The sequence below is a fragment of the Montipora capricornis genome, chromosome 7 (genome assembly GCF_036669925.1).
Source record: "Montipora capricornis isolate CH-2021 chromosome 7, ASM3666992v2, whole genome shotgun sequence".
In the NCBI taxonomy this organism is placed as follows: Eukaryota; Metazoa; Cnidaria; class Anthozoa; order Scleractinia; family Acroporidae; genus Montipora; species Montipora capricornis.
Window position 1 is genome coordinate 31071034 of NC_090889.1, and position 22500 is coordinate 31093533.

Consider the following 22500-nt stretch of genomic DNA (forward strand, 5'->3'; position numbering starts at 1 on the left):
AAAAAGAAAAAAGCTGTGAGTACACAGAGAGGACAACATACAGAACTGTAAACAAACAAACAAACAAACACGTGTTCAGAAGAATTGGATTAACAAAGGAGCGCGTCTGTTTTGTCGTTTTAAAACAGTTGCATTTCGCAACCGCTTGTTAAATTAAGATACGTATTTGCAATTGTTTCTACAGGGAATCGAGTATACTCGGAAAACTATCAGTATTCGAAAATTTTCGATGGCTTGGAAGAAATTCAGTGTGTTTCTCTGTAACCTATTGTTTGTAAAACTCTCTCTTCCTTGTTTAATTTCACCACGACTAAACGCGGTGGTAAGGAACATACTAATTCTTATGGTCTAGAAGAAGCGGTGGTTTATATTGTATAACTGTGAGTAGCTCGTGTACAAACCAAAGTTATATATTGATGGCTTTTCCATTAAGTGTTAGTCAAATTATTCTTATCTACTGTAAATTCTACTCAATGATTGATATCATTCCTGCCTTAAGAAAAACTAACAAAATCAAATTGTTACGTGGAAACCACTTTAACCACAATAGGGCCGTTTATACGAGAAAAAATAAGCCGCGGCTTACTCTGGCCGCGGCGTACATAATACGCGAAAGGCACTGTTTATACGAGTATAACCTCCAAGAATTTGGTTTTATCAACGGAATATCAAATGTAAATTGGCCACCGTACAGAGATTTTAAAGCTAATCTCTGTACGGTGGCCAATTTACATTATCAACTCCGTTGATAAAACCAAATTTTTGTATACTACTTCCCCACCGACGCAGCACCACAGTTTCTTTAGAAACTACCCCTTCATTCATTTATAACCTCCAAGGCCAGGATAAGCCGCGGCTTGAGAAAGCCGTGAACGTAGAATTTGTACCATTTATACGGGGTGTTCGCGTCTTATGTAAGCCGCGGCTTATTTTTTCTCGTATAAACGGCCCTATTATGGTCGGTTTTGGTTAGCAAACCACGTCGTGACACTTAAATAAAAAATTCAAGTCATTTTTTTTAACTGGAGGTAAAACCTGATTTTTCACATGTCAAAGGAAAGTATTTTATATGCTTAGTTCATATACAAACTTACTATCTTCATGGTTGTAACACAAACCCTCTTGCTCGTTTGACTTCGATAGCAGCGTCCACGCGTCACAACGAATAGAGAATTCAAATTGAACATAAACTTAAATTATAGACTACGGTCTCTTTCTTCTTTAACTTTTTCAGGTATTTCCTTACGTTAATTATAAAATAGTTCGATAATGCCAGCTAGATCTGATTCGCAAAACTGAATTACCATTTGATATCGTGGTTGCTTTCATTTGTTCACAAACATAGTGAGAAACAACTTTCCGTTAATTTCCGTAAAGATAAATACTTAAATTACAGAGGAAGACAAACCCATGGCCCATTTGATGATTACGTTCTGGTATTGAAACGGACACTCTAACTCTTTTCCGTGATGGTGAAATATTTGCAGCCCATGAAATATTCGGTGCTAATAACATTTTCATATCCGTTTTGAAATATCTTGCCGGCAGCCGGCGATATTCAACAAAAGGAAACGGTCCTTCAGAAACCTCCTCCAGTTGTTATAAGTATAGATACTCGAAAATTGGTCTAAGTTTATAAGCTATCACCAGTTCGAAGAAAAAGGTTATCTCTAGTAAAACGTTGGTAGTTACCTTCAAATCGACGAAGTCCTTCTTCTGTAACCTGACTTAATCGGCCCCCGGATAATAAATCACGGCCACTTCAAAGAAAGATAAGGCGCAGTTGATATATTCTTGAAGTATATTTTAAGCCTTAGTAAAATGCTATTTCTGCCAAAAAACGATAAACCAATAATTAATTTATTACTTTCTTAAGGAAATTATATGAACCTCGCCATAGAAACCGTTTGGTTTGTGCTAGGTATGTAACGAGCAATTCATTACTGTCTTGGAAAATTACCATTTAGTAAACATAACTTTTTAATTCAAGAGAGTTGGTTTGTCATGGCCATACAGGGCATTTATAACACTCAATATCAGATATATATTATTTATTAACACTCACAAACATACAAAATTTGCTACTCTCTGTCAGAAAGTAAAATGGATGATCTTTAGAAAGTGATATCCCTTTACGTAAAATGATGAATATAAATAGATCGCTTGCCGCGGAAACATAACTTCAGGGTTTGCTAATTGCTTAATTTAACCGAGAAACGATAAAGCAGGAATAAAAAATGTTAAATTACCGCGAAATCCCGCTGATAGAGAGGCAAGGCTAGCTCAGTGGGTTAAAACACTGGTCTTACTGTTGTGTGTTCTGGGGTCTGTTTCGCCTCACTGGTCCTGGGAGCTTTTCGAGCCCTATAAGCAGTTCGTAAAACTGAGATCTGTTCATTTTGAAGAATTGATCTTTGAATATATTTTCAACCCGAGAGAAAACAAAACAACTGTAAGGTTGCATGACTTGAAACGCTTTTCTTTTGAAGATGAAAAGCGTTTTATGCGGGATGTTTGAAAAACGACCCGATGGACTTGGCTGAGTATCTTTCGTTGAGTTTTTTAACGATCATGGCTCCCTCTTAGTATTCTGCCGCTCTGCGAAATTTCCTCTTGGTAGATAAAGGAGTTTAGTTTCAAAACAACCTACTATGATGCTGCGTCGGTGAAACACAGAAATGACTTAGTTGATATGGTAAAGAAATCAGAAAACTGACGCTTTGAGCGCAAGCCCTTCCTCACAGCGGATTGAAGAAGTGCTCGTAACACTACGAAACATCAGGCTGAGCTTTCGAAATTCTTTAGGTACGGTGCTCTAGTTCTTCCTTTCGTCAAAAGCCATCATTTGATTAGATAAACATCTAATGTGAATCCACTTTAATTTATTTTCCCTCTCTTCAATTCAATACTACAATCAGTGGCTGGGACGTTAACGCCAGAATGGGCCTAAAAACCTCTCAGACGTCATAAACTAAGCATAACTTTCAAAATTCCACTAAAGGCTAATCAAGCTAAGTAAGGTCAAGTAAGTGTGAGTATCCCAAGACTTTTGCCACTGATTACATAGATCACCCTTTATGCTTGTTTAGAAAAAGCTTGAGAATTTGATTAAGAGATTATTTTTACGCGGCATTAAAAGACAGATGACTTGAAATAATAGGAAGGATTACGTTTTTGCAAACGTTGGCCGTGTAGCGCTTATATTTGAACAGACTTAACTGATTAGAGTGTAATGTGAAGTGCTACGTTTCTACCCCATATGAATCATGTGAGGGTTTGCCCGACTGATGGAAACGGGCCCACACAAGGACAGAGAAAATCTCTGACCAGAGTGGGGATTGAACCCACGACCTTCGGGTTAGATTTCATCAGTAGGGCTAACGCTCACATGGTTCTACATATGGGGTAGAAACTTAGCACTTCAAATTACACTCTAATCAGTTAAGACTTGAAATAATAGTTGATAATAAATAAATAAATTTATTACTTTCTTAAGGAAATTACTAATCCAGACCTTAAGGAAATTATATGAACCTCGCCATAGAAACCGTTTGGTTTGTGCTAGGTATGTAACGAGCAATTCATTACTGTCTTGGAAAATTACCATTTAGTAAACATAACTTTTTAATTCAAGAGAGTTGGTTTGTCATGGCCATACAGGGCATTTATAACACTCAATATCAGATATATATTATTTATTAACACTCACAAACATACAAAATTTGCTACTCTCTGTCAGAAAGTAAAATGGATGATCTTTAGAGAGTGATATCCCTTTACGTAAAATGATGAATATAAATAGATCGCTTGCCGCGGAAACATAACTTCAGGGTTTGCTAATTGCTTAATTTAAAGCCGAGAAACGATAAAGCAGGAATAAAAAATGTTAAATTACCGCGAAATCCCGCTGATAGAGAGGCAAGGCTAGCTCAGTGGGTTACCGGCAGTGTGTTCTGGGGTCTGTTGGTCTCGGAAGCTTTTCGAGCCCTATAAGCAGTTCGTAAAACTGAGATCTGTTCATTTTGAAGAATTGATCTTTGAATATATTTTCAACCCGAGAGAAAACAAAACAACTGTAAGGTTGCATGACTTGAAACGCTTTTCTTTTGAAGATGAAAAGCGTTTTATGCGGGATGTTTGAAAAACGACCCGATGGACTTGGCTGACTTTCTTTCGTTGAGTTTTTTAACGATCATGGCTCCCTCTTAGTATTCTGCCGCTCTGCGAAATTTCCTCTTGGTAGATAAAGGAGTTTAGTTTCAAAACAACCTACTATGATGCTGCGTCGATGAAACACAGAAATGTCTTAGTTGATATGGTAAAGAAATCAGAAAACTGACGCTTTGAGCGCAAGCCCTTCCTCACAGCGGATTGAAGAAGTGCTCGTAACACTACGAAACATCAGGCTGAGCTTTCGAAATTCTTTAGGTACGGTGCTCTAGTTCTTCCTTTCGTCAAAAGACATCATTTGATTAGATAAACATTTAATGTGAATCCATTTCAATTTATTTCCCCTCTCTTCAATTCAATACTACAATCAGTGGCTGGGACGTTAATGCCAGAATGGGCCTGAAAACCTCTCAGACGTCATAAACTAAGCATAACTTTCAAAATTCCACTAAAGGCTGAAATTGACAAGGAAATGTCTTTCACTGTTGGCAACATTGTTCTGGGGGGGGGGGGGGGGGGGAAGGTTCGCGGGCAATTATTCAAACTAAGTAAGGTCAAGTAAGTGTGAGTATCCCAAGACTTTTGCCACTGATTACATAGATCACCCTTTATGCTTGTGACTTGAAATAATAGGAAGGATTACGTTTTTGCAAACGTTGGACGTGTAGCGCTTATATTTGAACAGAATTAACTGATTGGAGTGTAATGTGACTAGTGCTAAGTTTCTACCCCATATGAACCATGTGAGCGTTAGCCCTAGTGATAGAAACGGGCCCACACAAGGACAGAGAAAAACTCTGACCGGGGTGGGAATTGAACCCACGACCTTCGGGTTAGATTTCATCAGCAGGGCGAACGCTCACATGGTTCTACATATGGGGTAGAAACTTAGCACTTCACATTACACTCTAATCAGTTAAGACTTGAAATAATAGTTGACAATAAATAAATTAAGACTGGAGTTCAGAGTTCTAGTAGAGAGGTTTGGATAATTTCATTTCGTTTTAATATGAATTTTTTACAAAACTCTGAAAGCATAAAAGGACAACTCAGTTATAATGGCAGTGTTAGGTTGTCTTCGTCTTATTGGGAAAACAGAAAGTGTCCTTGTATTAATAGAAACCAAAAAATATTGCTCTAGATTTCGTCACCTAGAATCACAAATGTTTACAAAGTTATTTTCCTTTACTCAGCTTTTTTTTTGTCTCAAACAGGCTAAAAATATATCGATATTCATAGAGATCTGAAAATAATGACTATATTGTTGTTACCAAGCATTTTACTTGTTCACACACAAATCATTTTTTTTGTTGTTCTCAGTAGCAAAGGGTAGCAATGATTACAACGTTTGAAATACTGTGACAATCTCTTAATAAATAGAAACTCGTCTCGATGGTACAGGATAATTCAGAGGAAACACAACAATAAAACAACTAAACTTCAACGGCAACAAAGTTACGATGCAACAGCACACTGGACTCGATCAGGGCACGATTCAGGGGCAGCCAACGAATCTGTTCCTCACATTATCTGTTCCCCAGAGGAATCTTGCTGGCTGGCAAAAATACAGGTGTTTCGATGAGCTGGCTGGGAAATTTTGTTATTGATAGAGGTTTTGCCTGGGAATTACTGACTTTTACTAGCATTTCAACCCGAGCTGGCTGTAGAAACTCTGAAGACTGAGGACGACGAAAAAAAAATAAATAAATAAAAATAAATAAATAAAACCCCTTCCCTCTCCCAGAGAGTAGTCACAAACATACGAGGGATTTGAAAGCGCGCGGAATTCCTGGCTGGGAAATAAATTTGATCAGCTGGCTGGGAAACCAACCAATTTTATCTAGCTGGCTGGGAAATTTCTTGTGTGTCTTGCTGGGAAAAAGGAACAGATAATGTTTTCCCAGCAACTCTGAAAAACACCTGAAAATGTTTTAATAACATTTATTTACATTAACTGGGGTATAATAATACATTTTACAACAAATTGGTCGTTGGGTGCCCCTGACGATTTCCGGTTCGGAACGATTTCCAATCTTATACACTATGTTTGCGCACATGTTTGCTCACGTGCACACATTCTTTGACGTAACAAGTTAACCAGTTGAACTGAGAATTTTTCAGGCTTCTTAGTTACGACTGTTTTAACTGTTTCGTTAGCTGTGATAGTCTTTTGCATAAAACAAAAAATGGAGAGTATTCCTACCTTACCTCCAAGCGGCCATACAATATTCTATTTATTGTATAAACACCAATGAAATGCTAAATCACTTCACGAAAGGCATCAAAAGGCGCGATTTTCAAATGTAACCATAGGAACAGTGAGTGATCTTTTCACATGTGAAAATGTCATGTTTTCGCGCGAAAGCTCACTTGTTATTTCATTGTTGTTTATATGATAAAGTTCATTATTATTATTGTCATTGAAAAAATGTAGACTGTTCACAGTCCCTTATTTTCCCGTTTGATCGTCAGGATCGAGCAGAAACTCCCGCCATCTTTGTTTTTAAACAGCAAGCGCGAACTGGCGAGAGCGAAGAAATTACCGAGTGGGTGGGGCAAGTGAGGAGGTTTCGGCGGGAAAAATCGAAATATTATTCTAAAATATATTTTTCCCGACGAAACCCTTTCTCTGCCCCCATCCACTCGGTAGTTTTGTCGCTTTCGCTCTCCCCAGTTCGCGATCGCTGTTTAAAAACAAAGATGGCGGAAGTTTGTGCTCGATCTCAACGATCAAACGGGAAAATAGAGGACTGTGGACAGTTTAAAAAAGATGGCTTTAAAAGGTTAAGAGCCAACTGGCGGATTTTCATAAGAAAATTGTGTAAAAGACACATCTGAACACTTAAATCTCTTGTCTGTGAAGATGAATTCCACTCCTGGTTTCGAAAACTCCGTTGAAAAACAAAATGAAAAAAGGAAATGTTATTCAGTTTTCCAACTTGTATCCGCCAGTTAACATCGAGAAATACATCTTTTCTCATTACTAATAATACGTTTTAGTTGTCCTCACGAAAAATGCCACGAAAACGGGAAAAATGGCGGTTTTATGGGCTTGTTACAGTGTTTTCCAGATTACGAAATACGGCACTTTGTACTTGTGACAGGTCAAGAAAGAGAAGAAGAGAATTGTTACTTTTCTTTTTTCTTGCATTTCACGATGTATACAATGTATACATTGAATTGAATAGAATGTCTTTGCGGCTACTGATACGATATTTCTAATGATTAACGTGCTATTTTTTTTAGTATGGGATTGATCCCGTCTCGATTAATCTTCAATAATAAGCGCGCGTAGGAACTCATGAGCAGGACCGTACAGCATTAATGCATTTGTGGAACGGCGTTTTTACAGACTGAGTTATTTTTAGGCTGATTTTCCCGCGAAACCAGCCAATCACAAGTCTTGCATGAGAAATTACTGCCCATTGGATTGAGAATCGTCACTCGTGCAAGCCAAATCTTATTTAAGAGCTCGTCCAAAAATAGCTTTATCCGGGAAAATGCCGTAACATACACCTAATAGGGAGCTTAAGCACGCGCGTTTTTGAGACGCGGACGGCAATCGGAAGAGAACATTTCACGTGACAGGACAGTGGTACGGTCTCACAGATTTTTATACTAATCATCTCTAATGGAGAAAAGATACTTAGCAATCAATGTAAATGTGGCTGTGTGAAGACAAGTTAAAAGGGAAAACTGTTCACTTCCGGTTGCCGCCCGCGTCTCACGCGTGCTTAAGCTCCCTATATTGGAATTGTAGGCTCGTGGTTATGGCTCCGGACGCGTATTTGTGTTGATGGCTTGTTACGGTATCCAAGATAGGGTCATTAAAATCTACGACGGCAACGTTGATGAAAACGTCACATCAAAATATAACTTCGCAAAATCGTTAAGTCTTTCTTTATTCCATCTGGTTCACGTCGTATAATTTGGGTGACGTATCATAAAAATAAAATTGGTACGAGCAGTTTCAGAGTAAAAAATGTGAATGAAAAGATCACATTTGTATGTTCACGTTGTCGCCCAAACCTCAAATTTAGTGATTTCGCGTCGTTGTTCCTGAGAGCAACGCGCGAAAGTATGTGCTAAAAAATTCGCGCCGCATCTGCAGAATACTTATTAACTTGAACGCCCAATGCGTAATAAACTTCTCCCAGCGAGTTTAATACAAAAAGATTAATTTAATAACGCTTGAAAAATATCTAATACATCAACAAGAGCCATGAGACATCAGTTGACAAGTCAAATATGGAATGGTATCAAGGGGCTAGGCTTGGATCGCAAGAGCCAACTCTGACTTGGAAAATAATTCGCAGATATCACGTCATTTACTTGTATTTGTTCGCACTTTAAATCAATGCATTTATGGACGTGACTTGAGAAGTATCGAAAGGAAAGTCTGAGATATTTTATGAGGATAAATGAAATTTTAACCCTTCACCTTTGCGATACCGGTGCTATACAACGCCAACTGAGTTAGCTCAAACCGCAGAGTACTGCGTTAAAAACTACAATAATCTAAAACACTTACATAGTTCTTTCCTCAGTGCAAATGTCTTTGATACGTTATACTATTTCTAATTGTCTTGTGTTCTGTTTGACGGTTTCTTCTCTGCCCTCCCTTAATTTGAAGTTTAATAAAGTAATAATTTCAATCCCTATAAATTGATATAGTTGCAGAAATTTATTTTGATAAAAATACTGCTCAAGAAACTCACTGCCATTAAGATCTGTACGACCATTTCTTCAAAATGGGTTTCCTCGTTCCGTTTGGTGAATCTGGCAGGAATTACTATCAACAGAAAAACTAGTAAAAAACTGTAATCGTTTTTGTTAAAACGACGTGACACAATAGCTGGGAAACTAAAACGTCTTGGATAGTTCCATTTCAATGCAACAGCGTCCTTTTGTCGTTTTCTTTGAGCTTTCTATCATCCGCGTACACTCACGGTATCGTCGTAATCGTTGTCGTCTCGGACGTCAGCGTAACTGTCCTCGTCATCATCGCTGTCGTCGCCGTCATCTTCGTCTACGCCGTCGTTTACGTAGCTGTGACCTTCGTCTTCGTCTACGCCGTCGGAGCCGTGACCTTCGTCTTCGTCTACGCCGTCGTAGCTGTGACTTTCCCCTTCGTCTACGCCGTCGTAGCTGTGACCTTCGTCTTCGTCTACGCCGTCGGAGCCGTGACCTTCGTCTTCGTCTACGCCGTCGAAGCTGTGACTTTCCTCTTCGTCTACGCCGTCGTTTACGTAAATGTGACCTTCGTCTTCGTTGTGACCTTCTTCGTCGCTATCGTCAGAGTTGACTGGTTCAATGATCTTATATTCTGGTGGTTGCGGTTCATTATCTGACGACGCATCACTTGTAACTCCTAAAAATATGAAAGAGGAAACCTTGGCATCATCATCATCAATATATCTTTACTGGATCAGGAGCCATCAAGGGGAATCTTTATCTCCCATACTTCAAGTTTGCCAAGGAGTCAAACCTTTCCCGAGTAGATTTATTTATACAACGACTCCCTTGGGAGATTTAGCACGCCCACTGTTGTGAAAGCCAATCAAAACAGAGCTATTTCAGTGGCAAGGGAAATATGATACTTTTCGCTGTAAAAACCTGTTCCTAAAATAAATTTACTTGTCAAAGGGTCAGTACAAGGAATTAGTAAGGGTTACTGACCTGGAGCGAGAGGATATGTGATATATTACCCCGGCCAGTGATGAACTTCTGAATGGGCTTGTCACATCTAAGAAAACTCTTTACTCCAATCTGATACGCCGACCGATGTGAGCAAATTCATATGCCCTAAGTGGGTTTTTGTGATGATTAACTTTTTAAGTGTGTGTGCAAAACTCGCATTCTCTTATGTGGAAAAATTATCAAATTCTTCACTGTGCTTTGCTCCAAATAAATGGCACAATGCAAAGATGGGAAATACATGAACCAATGCGAATGAAGTGTCGTGTATACATTTTTCAGAGCAAAAAAAACCAGACTCAAATTCAGAACTTACCATCTTGTGGTTTGTTTTCTCCTGCCAAGCCTTGGTAGGCCACATTCCGTTTAAACACCGGTTCTTCATATATCCCTTCCTGCAAGGTGAATATTAAAAATGCTAGGTTTGACAATTCCGATTCGTTTCTCTTGAAAAATATCTTTGAAAAATGCTTTTACAACATTTTTCAGCACTGATCTGATGAACCCGTCATTTTAATTGAGTTTAGTCATGTTGGTAACATTTTTATGGGTGAGTGTATTATTTTCTAGAACAAGACATAGTCGGTAGTTGGCAGGTAATGATCGACAAGACTTTGAACCAACACTCAAACTTTCTTATCAATTCCTGTTAAGCTTTTCGCTCAGTTAAAGTGCAACGTAAATTAATAATAATAGTAATAATAATAATAATAATAATAGAAATGTGTGAATGATGAAACAGCTAGAATATACCCATTTACCTCGCCAGGGACGGGTGGTAGGGGACCCATTCTGTTAACCTTTGTCTCCGCATCGCTCCCATCGAGCGACAAGACGCAATCCAAGGTGTAAAATTCATTAACTGTAGAGAAAAGACACTTGTATTGTTATTTTGACGTAACATGTGACCGTTAATTCAGTTTCAAATGCTTATAACAGAATTGTCAAATTTCTTTTGAAGAAATGGTAGAGTCATTCACAGTGAAACCATTTTAAGATTCGTGTCACATAACAGTTATACTCACGGAAGCTTGAGGACACTGTTGTTTTCGGTTCAGCGCGAGCTCGAGCGTTGGAGTTCCACCGATTAATAGGTTCCTGGGTATGAAAAGCAATAAAACGATTCGTAAGATATTTGATAAACGTACGTGGCCGTGCCTTATTTAACTCTGAATTCGAAAAATTACCTCGTATCCCAAATCTGAAAACAAAAAAAAAGAAAGCAGATGAGAGTTAATACGTTATAGTTGTCGAAGTGGCTTATTAAGTTCTCTTCTTGCTGGAAGTACTAAATATTTAGCAATTATTGAATGAGGCTGAGTAGGATATGAAAAATTCTGCAGGTCGAGGAGGGTGTTCTCCACCAAGGCCGAAGGCCAAAGTGGATCACATCCTCCGAGATCTGCAGAATTCTTAATATTCTACGAAAGCCGAATTCATTAATTGCTTTATTATTCATTCAAAATATTTTCTTCGCTCAAACTTCTTAACCTACTCGCAGCCATTTTTCTGCTGAACAAAAATAACACAATCTCGTCCCCAGCTTTTTTCGGTCAATGGTTCAATAATTTGCAGCGGGCTGCACTTTTGACGTCATTTTGACGTCATCGGTTCAATAATCTGCAGCGGGCTGCACTTTTGAAGTTTCTTTCCAAATTTGGTGAACAGCAGCTGGTTATGGTGAATTATGTGTGTGGTTTTAACCAATCGGAAACGGGGAAATGTTTTGAATGAATAATAATAAATGTTCAGTGTTTTCTATCGAAAACGATCGGTCTCTAGTATGGTATATTCTGATTGTTAAGCCTGCTCACGACCTAGCGCGAGGTGAAAATATATATAGCACTGAGGTTCTTAACAAGGTTTCTATACGGTTTCTTTCCCCAAACAAAATACATGCCTCATCTTGATATCCAACAGGAATCCTTTAATTAAGTCTAAGCAATTTAGCGTTATTTTAAGCTTAGGGTAAATGCGCAACTGTTTATCTTTACAAGAGGAGCAGCTTTCTATACGTATATCTGTTATAAAGTCAATCACAAATGAAGAAACTAGCCGTGATTTAAGCTCGCCTGAAAAAAAAAACCTTTCATAAACTATGCATTCACCTTACACACGCAGAAGGCTGGCATATTGTGGAACATGGTACAATAGCTCTTTAGTACATAACGATTCAAAATTCTAGAATTGTGCTATTCAATTATTACTTCTCTCTGATTATTCGATCGTAATCACTTCGCGTTATACTAAATAATCGTTAAATATGAACTTAAAAAGGTCTTCTATCGAGCAATAGAGTATAAGAACTGTGTTCGGCAGTACAAGCTGGTACGAGAATGGAAGGAACCTTTTGAATTATAGATTGGACACGAACTCTGGAATTTTGGATCAACAAGTTTTTATTTTTAACCGGGACTCTGGGGTTTTGGACATGAAACTTTGGAACTTAAGTTAAGAAACGGACTCTTGAGAGTAAGAATTCAATAGTTTATTTGCTTTCCTTCAGAATTGTGATTCAAATGTAGTTTTGGTAGATCGGATCAATGACTTCGATTTTGTAGTTTTTGGACGATGAATGAAATAAAAAAAAAATTATGACAAAAAAAAATAAGCTTGAATCTTAAGTTCACGTAGTAATTACCGTTAGTTTTTTGAATTTTCATTAGCTTCAAAACACTTACTTGGAGCGTTAGGTCTTCTTCTGCCTTGAACCCTATAGAAAGACATGGTGAAAAGTGAGGAACAATTGTGCTTATCATTAACTTACTGACAAGTTCAGTTAAGGCAGCCGCAAACGAGGAAAGATTGTTCCGAAATATTTCCTCAGCGCGTGCTGTAAACGAGAAAATATTTGCTGAGGAAGCAAAATATTTTTGAACCAAAAACTAAGGAAGAAGCTCTCTGGACCACAGAGGACAAGTTTAGGGCGCTCACCCATTTGACTATAAAAGCCAGCTAGAATTTCCTGTTTAAAGGAAGAAAGCAATTTAATTCCCTCGATCAAAACAGAACGGGACGAGTGCTAACGATTTATAACAACAAACATTTTCGCGTCCAAGTAACATGGCACTAATCGAGGAGGCAGCAGATGATACAGGATTCTCTCATCATTTCTGCAAAAACGAGAAACGAGGAATACCTGTGAAAGTATTTATTTTTCCAAAAACTTTCCACTGGGAAAGTGTGTCATTTAATTTACCATCAGAACAACCGGGTTTTCCATACAAAAGCAATGCGCCCTTAGTTATTAGACATAGTTAACGTATGCAAATCAAGCGCCCTGTTCGCTGAACCACCGCGCCTCAATTCACTATATTGAAATTATCACTCACACGGCTTCTTTCTGCTTTCTCTTGAACAACAACAAAGTAGCAAATGCAAGGACGAATCCAGCAGCCAAAGAGATGGTTACTCCAGCAACGACAATGCCAGTCTGTTTTCCCTCCAGTTTTCTTTGTGTCTTAGCGGGCGGTTCTGCTCTGCTCTGTTCCTTAACATGCAATTATAAAATTTAACGGACATCAAATGAAACGTTAACGCCCAGGTGAACTGACAACAGAGTGTCTTTTCTGCACTGCTTTTTCTGTGGGGTTGACTAAGTAAGAGTGGATGAACCTCCGGTTGCAATGAACACTGCTAGTTCCTATCCAACGAATTATTTTGTCTTTCGTACCTTCGAACGAGAGAGGCTAGTTCTGCTGTGATAGATAGAGAGCAACGTCTGTTATACGGGGCCTATATTCGTTCTATAGTCCGAGAGTTAGTCAAAATTCATGTTTTTCAGTATTCAACCAAATGAGCAAGAAAGCCAAGATTAGAAACAATTATTTTCAGTTCATGAAATTAGTCTCAGAGGTACGATTGTGAAAATTAAGTCCGAGACTCTGACATTATTTTGATTATGACCTTAGTGCTTTTAAAAAGGACGTTTTACGAGGTAAACAGGACGTAGGACTTTAACACTTTTATTATTAGCTTGGAAACTGTGATTTAAATTGAATAACAAGTAATTTTATGTAATTATTTTTTTTAATAATTGGTAAGTAAACCTGCTTTAAAGTCTTAAAATAGCTTACATTTGATCCAGAGGATATTCCACTGATATTCGTTGGCTTGGCTTTCTTTCCAGTTACGTCTACTGCTAAGTCACTTGGTTTCAATGATGGCGAAGTTCCTGGCAAATTCACAATTTCGAGGCGAAAGAAAGGAATGAATACAACAAGCAATATTCAAGTTAACTTAAGCTTTGAACACGTTCTAAAACCATCAGGGATATTCTAAAACGACAATCTGTAGCAATTTTACTTATTACCTTACCAATTTCTTTTACTTTGGCAATCACAGTGGCAAATGAACACAGGGAGGTGGATATCTTTACGTCCATCTTAGTAAAGATGTTCCTTTACCAGACAATTAGCAAACGAATATGGAAATTTCCATGTTCGTTTCCTAAGCAGGACGAAATTTTCATGTACCTTTCCTAAGCAGAACGAAAAAATGCATGGACTTCCATGTACCTTTTAGTTTTGCTTAGGAAAGGAACATGGAAATTTCCATGTTCTTTTTCTGTACTTCAATACTTCATAAAAATCCTCATGATCGTAGGGGTGGTACGTCCCTACTTAACTTTTCATTGCAAGATTTGCTTGCAACGCCGTCATGTTTTTCAAATAGTGAAAAACAATGTTTATTGCCCCTCAAAACATCTGCACCTTGTAATTGGACTGAAATGATAAAAACTCGCAATATACACCATGCTGTCGTGTGCAAGGGCGTAGCTAGGGAAGGGGGGGGGGCCTTCTGGGGTGCCCGTGACCCCCCTCCCCCTTTGTGAGCGCCTTTAATTAAACAACCTATAATGTTCAGGTAGCGAAAATGCCACAATCTTGGTGAGTACCCCCTATGTGACACAGTGTGACCCCCCCCCCCCCTCCCCCATTTGAAATATCCTGGCTACTTTCCTGTACATTAATGGCAACACACGACTATATTATTTTCGTTGAATTTCTTCAGTACAGCATAATGGCACAGTACATACTCCTTTAGAAAAAAAGTAAACGATAAACACATCTACCATACATCACATCGGTAAAGGAAAGAATTAAAAAAAAAGTATTTCTTGCCACTTGATAAATCTGACGTTGGCCTGGTACTTAGCGACGAATCATCTTCATTGTTTCAGAAAATACTTTTTAGAACTTGTTTTTGTTCTTGACGATCGCGAAAGCCTAAGTAAGATTTTCTTAACGACGGTAGCCTGGCGATTAGATCTTTTTGATATGATGAAAAAATAAAAGGAAAATTCGCCGCTCCTGATTTTCGCCTTGTAGAAGAGATACAAGAGTGTTAGAAAATGGCTTGTTATCATCCCAATTAATAGAATGAAAGGTATTCATACGCCCTCGCGAAGTTTGTTGCTTCTGAGCATGCAAGTAATGGAGAGGCCTGCCAATGGTTTCAACTGCCTTTGACACCTTGATTCCGCATTCTCCACAAGTCACGTATGATTCTGTCTGTCTGCTCATCTACCGGTCTGCTCGTCTGTTCGTCTGTTCCCTTACCTATCCGCATATCTTCCTGTATGCTTGTCTACCGGTCTGCCTGTCTACGTATCAGCGTATATAGACATGCATATCTTCAAATATATATTCTACTTAGCTGTCTGCTTGTCTGACTGTTTGATCACCAATCTCTACACATTTAACATGGAGATGGAACTTAGCTCACACTCGTTGGATATTAAATTCGTACCTGTCTTGATATGTGTCTTCCAAGAACGTACAAACTATGTTACATTACTACCTCTAATCAACTTCGTACCTGGAATTGTGTAGTTTCCTTTAGACTTCATCAACAAACACTGACTCCTCGAATTTCGACAACTGAACTGGACTTTAAGTATGAGGCCAGAGTACTTGGCATCAAGGCCTGTGCTCCACTAGACACATCAATGAAGGGAAATAGGAATCAAGAAAGTGTTTCAATTGTGATGACTTACGTCTTTAGTGATTGACTCGAAATCGTGCGATATTTGCTCAGCCAGTGAGTATTCTAACTGGTAAAGATGACTTTTTACTAAACTGTAAGAGTCCACCATGCGTTCGCAGAAGCTTCGGGCCGATCAGGAAGGTTTTAAGTGAACGGGAGTCCATTACGTTATAGTGTGCTTTTCATGAGATTAAGACCAACAAATCATTTTTTATGAGAATGGGAACAGCCATTTGGTCAAACGGAAAGGGACATTTTGATCAGACTGCCTCGATAGTGGTCCATTTCACTTTCAACCGAAAATCCCAAAGTTTTTTACGAAACGGAAAGCGCCGATAATCTCCACCATCTGCTCGTATGCTGGTTATCTTTGCCTTAACGCATCTTAGTTATGGGCTAACAGAGAGTTTTTTGCACTTACCGACAGCACCAAGATGTTAACACTTTCCTGCACTTGTTTGATACTGAAAAAATTTTGTGGTCCTATGGTCCATTGAGATCCACTTACTCCATGCGACCACTGTTGGAGAGTCCATCCAGTCCTACAGAATTGCGGGTCATGTAAGGTAACGATAACCTGGCCTGATTTTGTGATATCGGCCACACGTAGAGGGCTGTCGTCCGAGGAGCAGGCTTGATAAAATAAAAAACGGAAGCATTTAAGTCACTTTCAAAGCTATTTAATAGCCCTTATTCACGATATCGGCCATGTTGGTTTTCAAATTGTCATGCAAATTAGCCATGTGTTATGCTGGGAGGCAAACATTGGAAGAAAGGCAAATTGCGGAAAATCGGCACGTCGAAATATTGAATTAAAAAACATTGCTAAAAGTACATTTTAGAATTTAGAATTAAGTACCTTTTATAATAATTTTATATCTTTTGTTTGCCTCCGACATTTTGACTTTCTACTTCGTTATCTGCTAATTTTTCAGTTAAAAAAATCGAAGTAACTTGTGCAAGCATTCTGTTTTACTACTTAGGCTCTTGGTGATAAACATTCAATGAACATGAAACAAATCATCGGTGTGGCGAAGGTGTTCGTTATAACCTCTCGAACTTGTGTTATTTGCCCCCTCAGAAGTGTATAGCTAATTTGCATGATAATATCAAATCTAACATGGCGGCTATCGTGAATAAGGTCTATTTCAAAATTATTCTCTATTTTCAAATTCCCCATAATACATTTTGTTTGCCCCCAAAATTTTGCATAAAATATTGTTTTCAAATGCTCTTGGGAGTATGCAGTGTCCCAAGAGCATTTGAAAACAATGGTTCGTGCAAAATTTGGGGGCAAACAAAATGTATTATGAGGAATGCACGCAAAAAAATGGCAACGGCAGTTCCGGTAAGGTGAGGCCATGACGTCATGATCAAGGGAGACTCTTTCGCCGGGAAATTAAATTAAATTAAAGAATAAATCGGCCTGTGAAACGCAGTGATAGGAATATAGAGCCGTTGTTTGCTCCTGATCATGGGCTCCTTATACGGGAGGGAAAGGGAGTGTGGAAAGGCGGGGGAGGAGGGGGGGGGGGGGGGGGTTGGGGAACGAGAGGGGAACTCTTGAAACTTGACCACACCTGCTTTACTAATGTCAGTCCACTCCATTGTAATCTCCTAGGAGAAGTTTACACAGAATGAGTGATATTTTAAACAGAGAAAGTTTAAAGATTGAAGGGTAAGTTGGGTAAGTTGGCTGCGTAGCAGTAGATAGCCCTAGAACTAACTATCAAAGGATAATACATAGCGTTAGAAACCCCAGGAAATCCAACATGTTCAGAAAAATTCCTTTTCCTTGCCTGGGCCCATGTCCATAAGTAGAAGAAAAGGTCAGGTTGATTTTCTGGGATTTCTAAACTCGCACTACACATCACCTTGCATGATAGTTATATAGTTACATGAAATTCTAAAAATTGAGATCATCGACTTTCTAAAAAAAATTTCTATGTTTTTACTCCCGATGAAGGCAGAAAAGGCCTCGAGACGTATATGCCTGGAAACAGAATAGGGAGTGGTTCTTCTCTCCCAGGTGAATTCACCTTGGATATGTGTATGAAGAGGAAGAGTGTGCGAGCGCTTTTTAATTTATATGTTCATTTCCCGCCTCGTTAGTTTTGGGGAAGTTTTTCTGTAGTACCAACCGTGGTCGCGCAACTAATGTTAATCAATCAATAGGCCATTTTCGAATTATCACGGCTGGACTGGATCTAGCATGAAATGGAGGCTAACGCGGGCAAATCTTTTCAAATGCATTTCAATTTACCTGCATTAGCCTCCACATCATGCTAGATCCAGTCCAACCGTTAGAATACGAAACTGGCCTATTGTCTTCCTTAGAGTAGTGGCGCATCATGAACACGGGCTGAATTTAGTTTGAAGAAAATTATCACTGGAAGAAACCAACGTATAGACCACTTTCATAAATGGCGGCCAACTTTACATTCTTTTGTATTTATGTTAATTAGACCTACTGGCCTCGTTTTGAAAGAAATATTCTTTTGAAATTTGCTCGTCATAGCGAGGTTAGTAGGGCTTATTAGCATTAAAACAAAAGAATATTTTATTTGGCCGCCATTACGAAAGAGGTCTGTTGTGGACGTATTCTCTCTTCTAATCCCCTAGCTTTTGGTTTGATGCGATTACATTTCACTATGCATCCTTTCTTGTATTTTGAAAAGATTTTCATCAGATTGTTTGAAAGCCATCGAACTAAAACTTTAAGGCACAAAGATGTGGATTAGAGTGGGCGCGGAATCTTCAGTAAGCCAATGATTACTTTTCATGATGTACTGTAACAGACAGGACAATATTACTTTTGATACTGAAATGCTAAACTTTATAACACTAGTCATTTTCTTACAGATCAGAGACATAAGCCGTATATTCAGTTTCTTTATATTAGGCATGGTCTTTGATAAATTATCAGTCAGAAAGAAACATTGGTTTTAAGGAAATCACCATGACCGTCGTGAAAAACTCACTCAGTACTGCATAGATTCTAAGTTGATTCTCTGGGGCAGGGTGAGGCCGCAAGACGCGCATTTCGCATGTTTCACGAGGAAGCTATCAGATAAAAGCTAGCAATATTGTTTTTGAAATAATAATGCTGCTTAGAGACAGTACTTGACTCCCTGACATAAATTAAGTATATAAGGTAAAGAACCAATGCAAAATCGTCACGGAAAAATGAATTCTACCCAGCTGATGCGCTTTTTCTCCACTTCGCGCAACTTCGCAGAGCTACCTTCGATCATTTAATTTCCGCTTGTGAAGGGTTGCGTATTTAACATTAAGGATATAAATATCAAAAATAACAGAGAGTGATCCTAATGCGTCATTAATAAACAAATCAGTGATACTAATTTCCGTATAAACTGACTGAAAGTGACACGACATTCTTACTGTGGTTTTGTGGTTGTGTCCAAATTAAATCGCGGTGTATCTCGTATCTGGATGACGTTTAGTTCCCTGTGTATCCATAAGTTTAACTGTACGAGCCGTCCAAAATAACCGAATATCTTGACTTTAGGTAGTTACTATATGAGTTACATAACATGCAAGCAGTACCTCCGTTAAATTTTTTAAAACGTTGCCGGAGTGATACTATACTAGTTTGAGATAAGTGACTGCTTCGTAGTAAGCTTGTGTAATGATGATTTTCAATTCCAGTGGCAATTTTTATGTTTACCTTTATTACACAACTTCGTGTAGCAATTTCCATATTAACCTTCATATATCAGCTTAAATTGTTCTTTGCCAAAAGAAAATTAACTTCGTGCGCAAAATTTACGTATGTCTCCACCTTGGAGGCAGTAATACAACTCAGCCACATCCTGTTTTTAATGCCGTTGTATTTTTATTTTTCAAAGAGGAACAGGGCTGGCCTTTCATGACAATTACATCCTTTCTTCAGTCGCGGTTGTGCCGTTGCTATAAACAGCTGAAAAACAGAACCACCTTAAAGAGCGCCGTGTCAACTTTAATTTATTTGATGACATTTGAGGATTTTATCCACTTACTAAAAACAAAACCATTAGAATAAACAGCATCAAAGGAAAGAACTGCTTAATAGCTTTCCTTTTGAATGGTCACACTTAAGGATTTCACCCACAGACTCAAAAGTTAGCACCACCTTGTACAACAAAATAAATAGCACCACGGGAAAGTACTGCTCAGAAGCTTTCATTTGAATGGTCACACTTGAGGATTTCACCCACAGACTCAAAAGTTAGAACCACCTTGTACAACAAAATAAATAGCAGCACGGGAAAGTACTGCTCAGTAGCTTTCATTTGAATGGTCACACTTGAGGATTTGACCCACAGACTCAAAAGTTAGAACCACCTTGTACAACAAAATAAATAGCAGCACGGGAAAGTACTGCTCAGTAGCTTTCATTTGAATGGTCACACTTGAGGATTTGACCCACAGACTCAAAAGTTAGAACCACCTTGTACAACAAAATAAATAGCAGCACGGGAAAGTACTGCTCAGTAGCTAACTCAAAAGTTAGAACCACCTTGTACAACAAAATAAATAGCAGCACGGGAAAGTACTGCTCAGTAGCTTTCATTTGAATGGTCACACTTGAGGATTTCACCCACAGACTCAAAAGTTAGAACCACCTTGTACAACAAAATAAATAGCACCACGGGAAAGTACTGCTCAGTAGCTTTCATTTGAATGGTCAAACTTTTGGATTTCATCTTGTACAACAAATGAACAGCACTACAGAGAAGAACTCCTCAGGGCCGTTTTTTTTTTTTTTTGCATTCTTACACTTCATGATTTTGCCTAAAGACAGAAGTTAGAAACCAACTTTTACAGCGCAATAAATTAAACAGCACCACTGCCTAGTACCTTTCATTTAAATAGGCGCACTTGATGATGCGGATTACACGACACAGAGAAACCATGGTTTTTTCGAAACCTACCTTAACCCTTATCGCTAAAATCGTCTCCCGGTAGACAGAGTAAAAATCTAATAGTATCATTGTTAATGGCGTTTATGGCATTGAATGCGTTAAACTGTTTTACGCTCACAAGTTCTATATCAGAGGTTCTCTTCAGTGGAATGATTTGTGGACATTATTCAGTTCGGGTTGATTTTATCGAGGTATGATCATTTACAAATCCTTGACTGTTGACTTCAATGTTTGAGTCTGTGAGTAAGACTGTATTACTGAAGAGGGACTACGTGATCATCAGTGTTTTTAATAGGAAAAGTTGAGCATGCAGCATGCTTTAGGAGGCACGAGAGCTTCGGCAATGACAACGCCTCAAGACACTAATATTACTATTATCAAGATAATTAAGAATTATTCAAATGTTATCGCACTGCACGTGCACGCGGAACGCATTCTAGTAGATTTCTTTGCAGTACTTGGAAATTAGGAAAATAACCAAACAACGTTTCTTTTCTTTGAAAGCATTTGTGCCAATGAAGTTATATACTTTGCCCATATTGTACAAAGAGATACTTAAGAACGCAAAGTTATGCTTTCAAGGGAAGGTTTTTTCGCCGTAGATTAATGTTGATAATAATTTAATAAATTTCTATTGGGCTATTGTCAAAAAATATCTAAAGCGCCTTTCAATATCATTCAAGAAAATGACAAAAATATACGAAAAATGTGAATAAGTACTATGTTCTATGCTAAATATGCATCTATACTAGTTATAAATAAAAAAAACTACTTACCATAGTTCAAAAAGTACATGTTTCCTGCACACACCCACACAAAAAAGTTTAATAAGTATCATTAGTAAGTATATCGTCAATCGTCAGACGTCGTCGAATTATAAGCTCCAGTTTTAAGCGTTGCGTTTCGTTATTTTTGATAATATCAACAAAACGAGCTTATCTAGTTTATTTGGCCTCACCTTCATCAATTTCATCGTTTGGCACACATCTGTTATCATGATTTAAAATCAAAAACGTTGGACTGTTGTGGTCACATTCGCAAAAGCAACAATCACTCGAACCACATCCACTTGAACCGTGAACGCCATTAAAACGAGGTAGGCAGTCCAAAGATCCGCAGGATGGGTTTGAAAACCGATCAGCGTTGCTGGTTCCAATCGTTGTTGTTGAGCGAACAACTGTGAAACCGTTTATTCCGTTGCTCATGAGAAAAACCACAAAGATGTGGCCAAAGAACACACTCAATTTCTGAAATCCACAGATCTTCATGTTTCCGATTGTTTAGAGACGTATCTCGTAATCAAAAATCATTCGTCGAGATTCAATCTTTTTGTGATAGCTTGTTAATTTCAACGAAGATGTATCTCCAGCTTTTTACCGTTTTTGTAGGCGTGTTAAGCGTTTCTTCGGAAGGCATTTAGTTCGAGTAAGTTTCCCCAGATGAAACCATGCATATAACGACATTTGTTTTGCGATGAAAACAACATGGTGTATCACGGAATGAACCTTTTGCTATCAAATGTATTTTGTGCTTGTTTCTTCCCGATCAATATCACCCAGGCTAATAATCGCAGATTTTTATTTTGAAAGTTGCATGGATACAAAGTAAGAATATCATTGCTATATCGTTAACGCCAATATTACTGATGTGGTGTAAGAAATGTTTTCTTCATAAGCTCTTATTTTGAGAAAACATTGTTGGAACACTTTGATTATGAATA

General features: G+C 38.3%; 2 protein-coding genes across 6 annotated transcripts in view; both read right to left on the bottom strand.

The window, feature by feature from the left end:
• The window catches only part of LOC138056902 (uncharacterized), a 6774-nt gene extending 4921 nt beyond the window's left edge, over window positions 1–1853 (bottom strand). Inside the window, exon 1 of the mRNA XM_068902844.1 lies at window positions 1693–1853. The gene's annotated coding sequence lies outside the window, so the exon portion shown is untranslated. The remainder of the gene's footprint in view (window positions 1–1692) is intronic.
• A 6478-nt stretch (window positions 1854–8331) lies between these two features.
• Window positions 8332–22303, bottom strand: LOC138056907 (uncharacterized skeletal organic matrix protein 3-like). 5 transcript variants are annotated; one of them, XM_068902851.1, is made up of 12 exons: window positions 21739–22303; window positions 16277–16488; window positions 15688–15805; window positions 13944–14041; window positions 13200–13357; window positions 12549–12580; window positions 11055–11068; window positions 10893–10965; window positions 10629–10729; window positions 10184–10262; window positions 9326–9541; window positions 8332–9226 (listed from the first exon to the last, which is right to left on the bottom strand). In XM_068902851.1, the coding sequence occupies exons 1-12, from the start codon at window positions 22046–22048 to the stop codon at window positions 9102–9104; spliced, it is 1536 nt and encodes a 511-aa protein (XP_068758952.1). In that variant the 5' UTR covers window positions 22049–22303; the 3' UTR covers window positions 8332–9101. The 5 variants fall into 5 exon arrangements, 4 of the variants coding, with proteins under 4 accessions (XP_068758952.1, XP_068758950.1, XP_068758951.1 ...); XR_011133547.1 differs by lacking the exon at window positions 11055–11068 and having other exon boundaries at window positions 12545–12580; XM_068902849.1 differs by having other exon boundaries at window positions 8332–9541.
• Between the last annotated feature and the right edge of the window lie 197 nt (window positions 22304–22500).

What these genes read in the sequence shown, in the direction of transcription:
- LOC138056907 (XM_068902849.1), bottom strand. Translation starts at nt 22,048, where the DNA reads ATGAAGATCTGTGGATTTCAGAAATTGAGTGTGTTCTTTGGCCACATC. An exon ending in GAATATCCTCTGGATCAAAT is followed by an intron (nt 13,358 to 13,943) that starts GTAAGCTATTTT and finishes TTGCATGTTAAG; the next exon opens with GAACAGAGCAGAGCAGAACC. An exon ending in AGAAAGCAGAAAGAAGCCGT is followed by an intron (nt 12,581 to 13,199) that starts GTGAGTGATAAT and finishes GTCTTTCTATAG; the next exon opens with GGTTCAAGGCAGAAGAAGAC.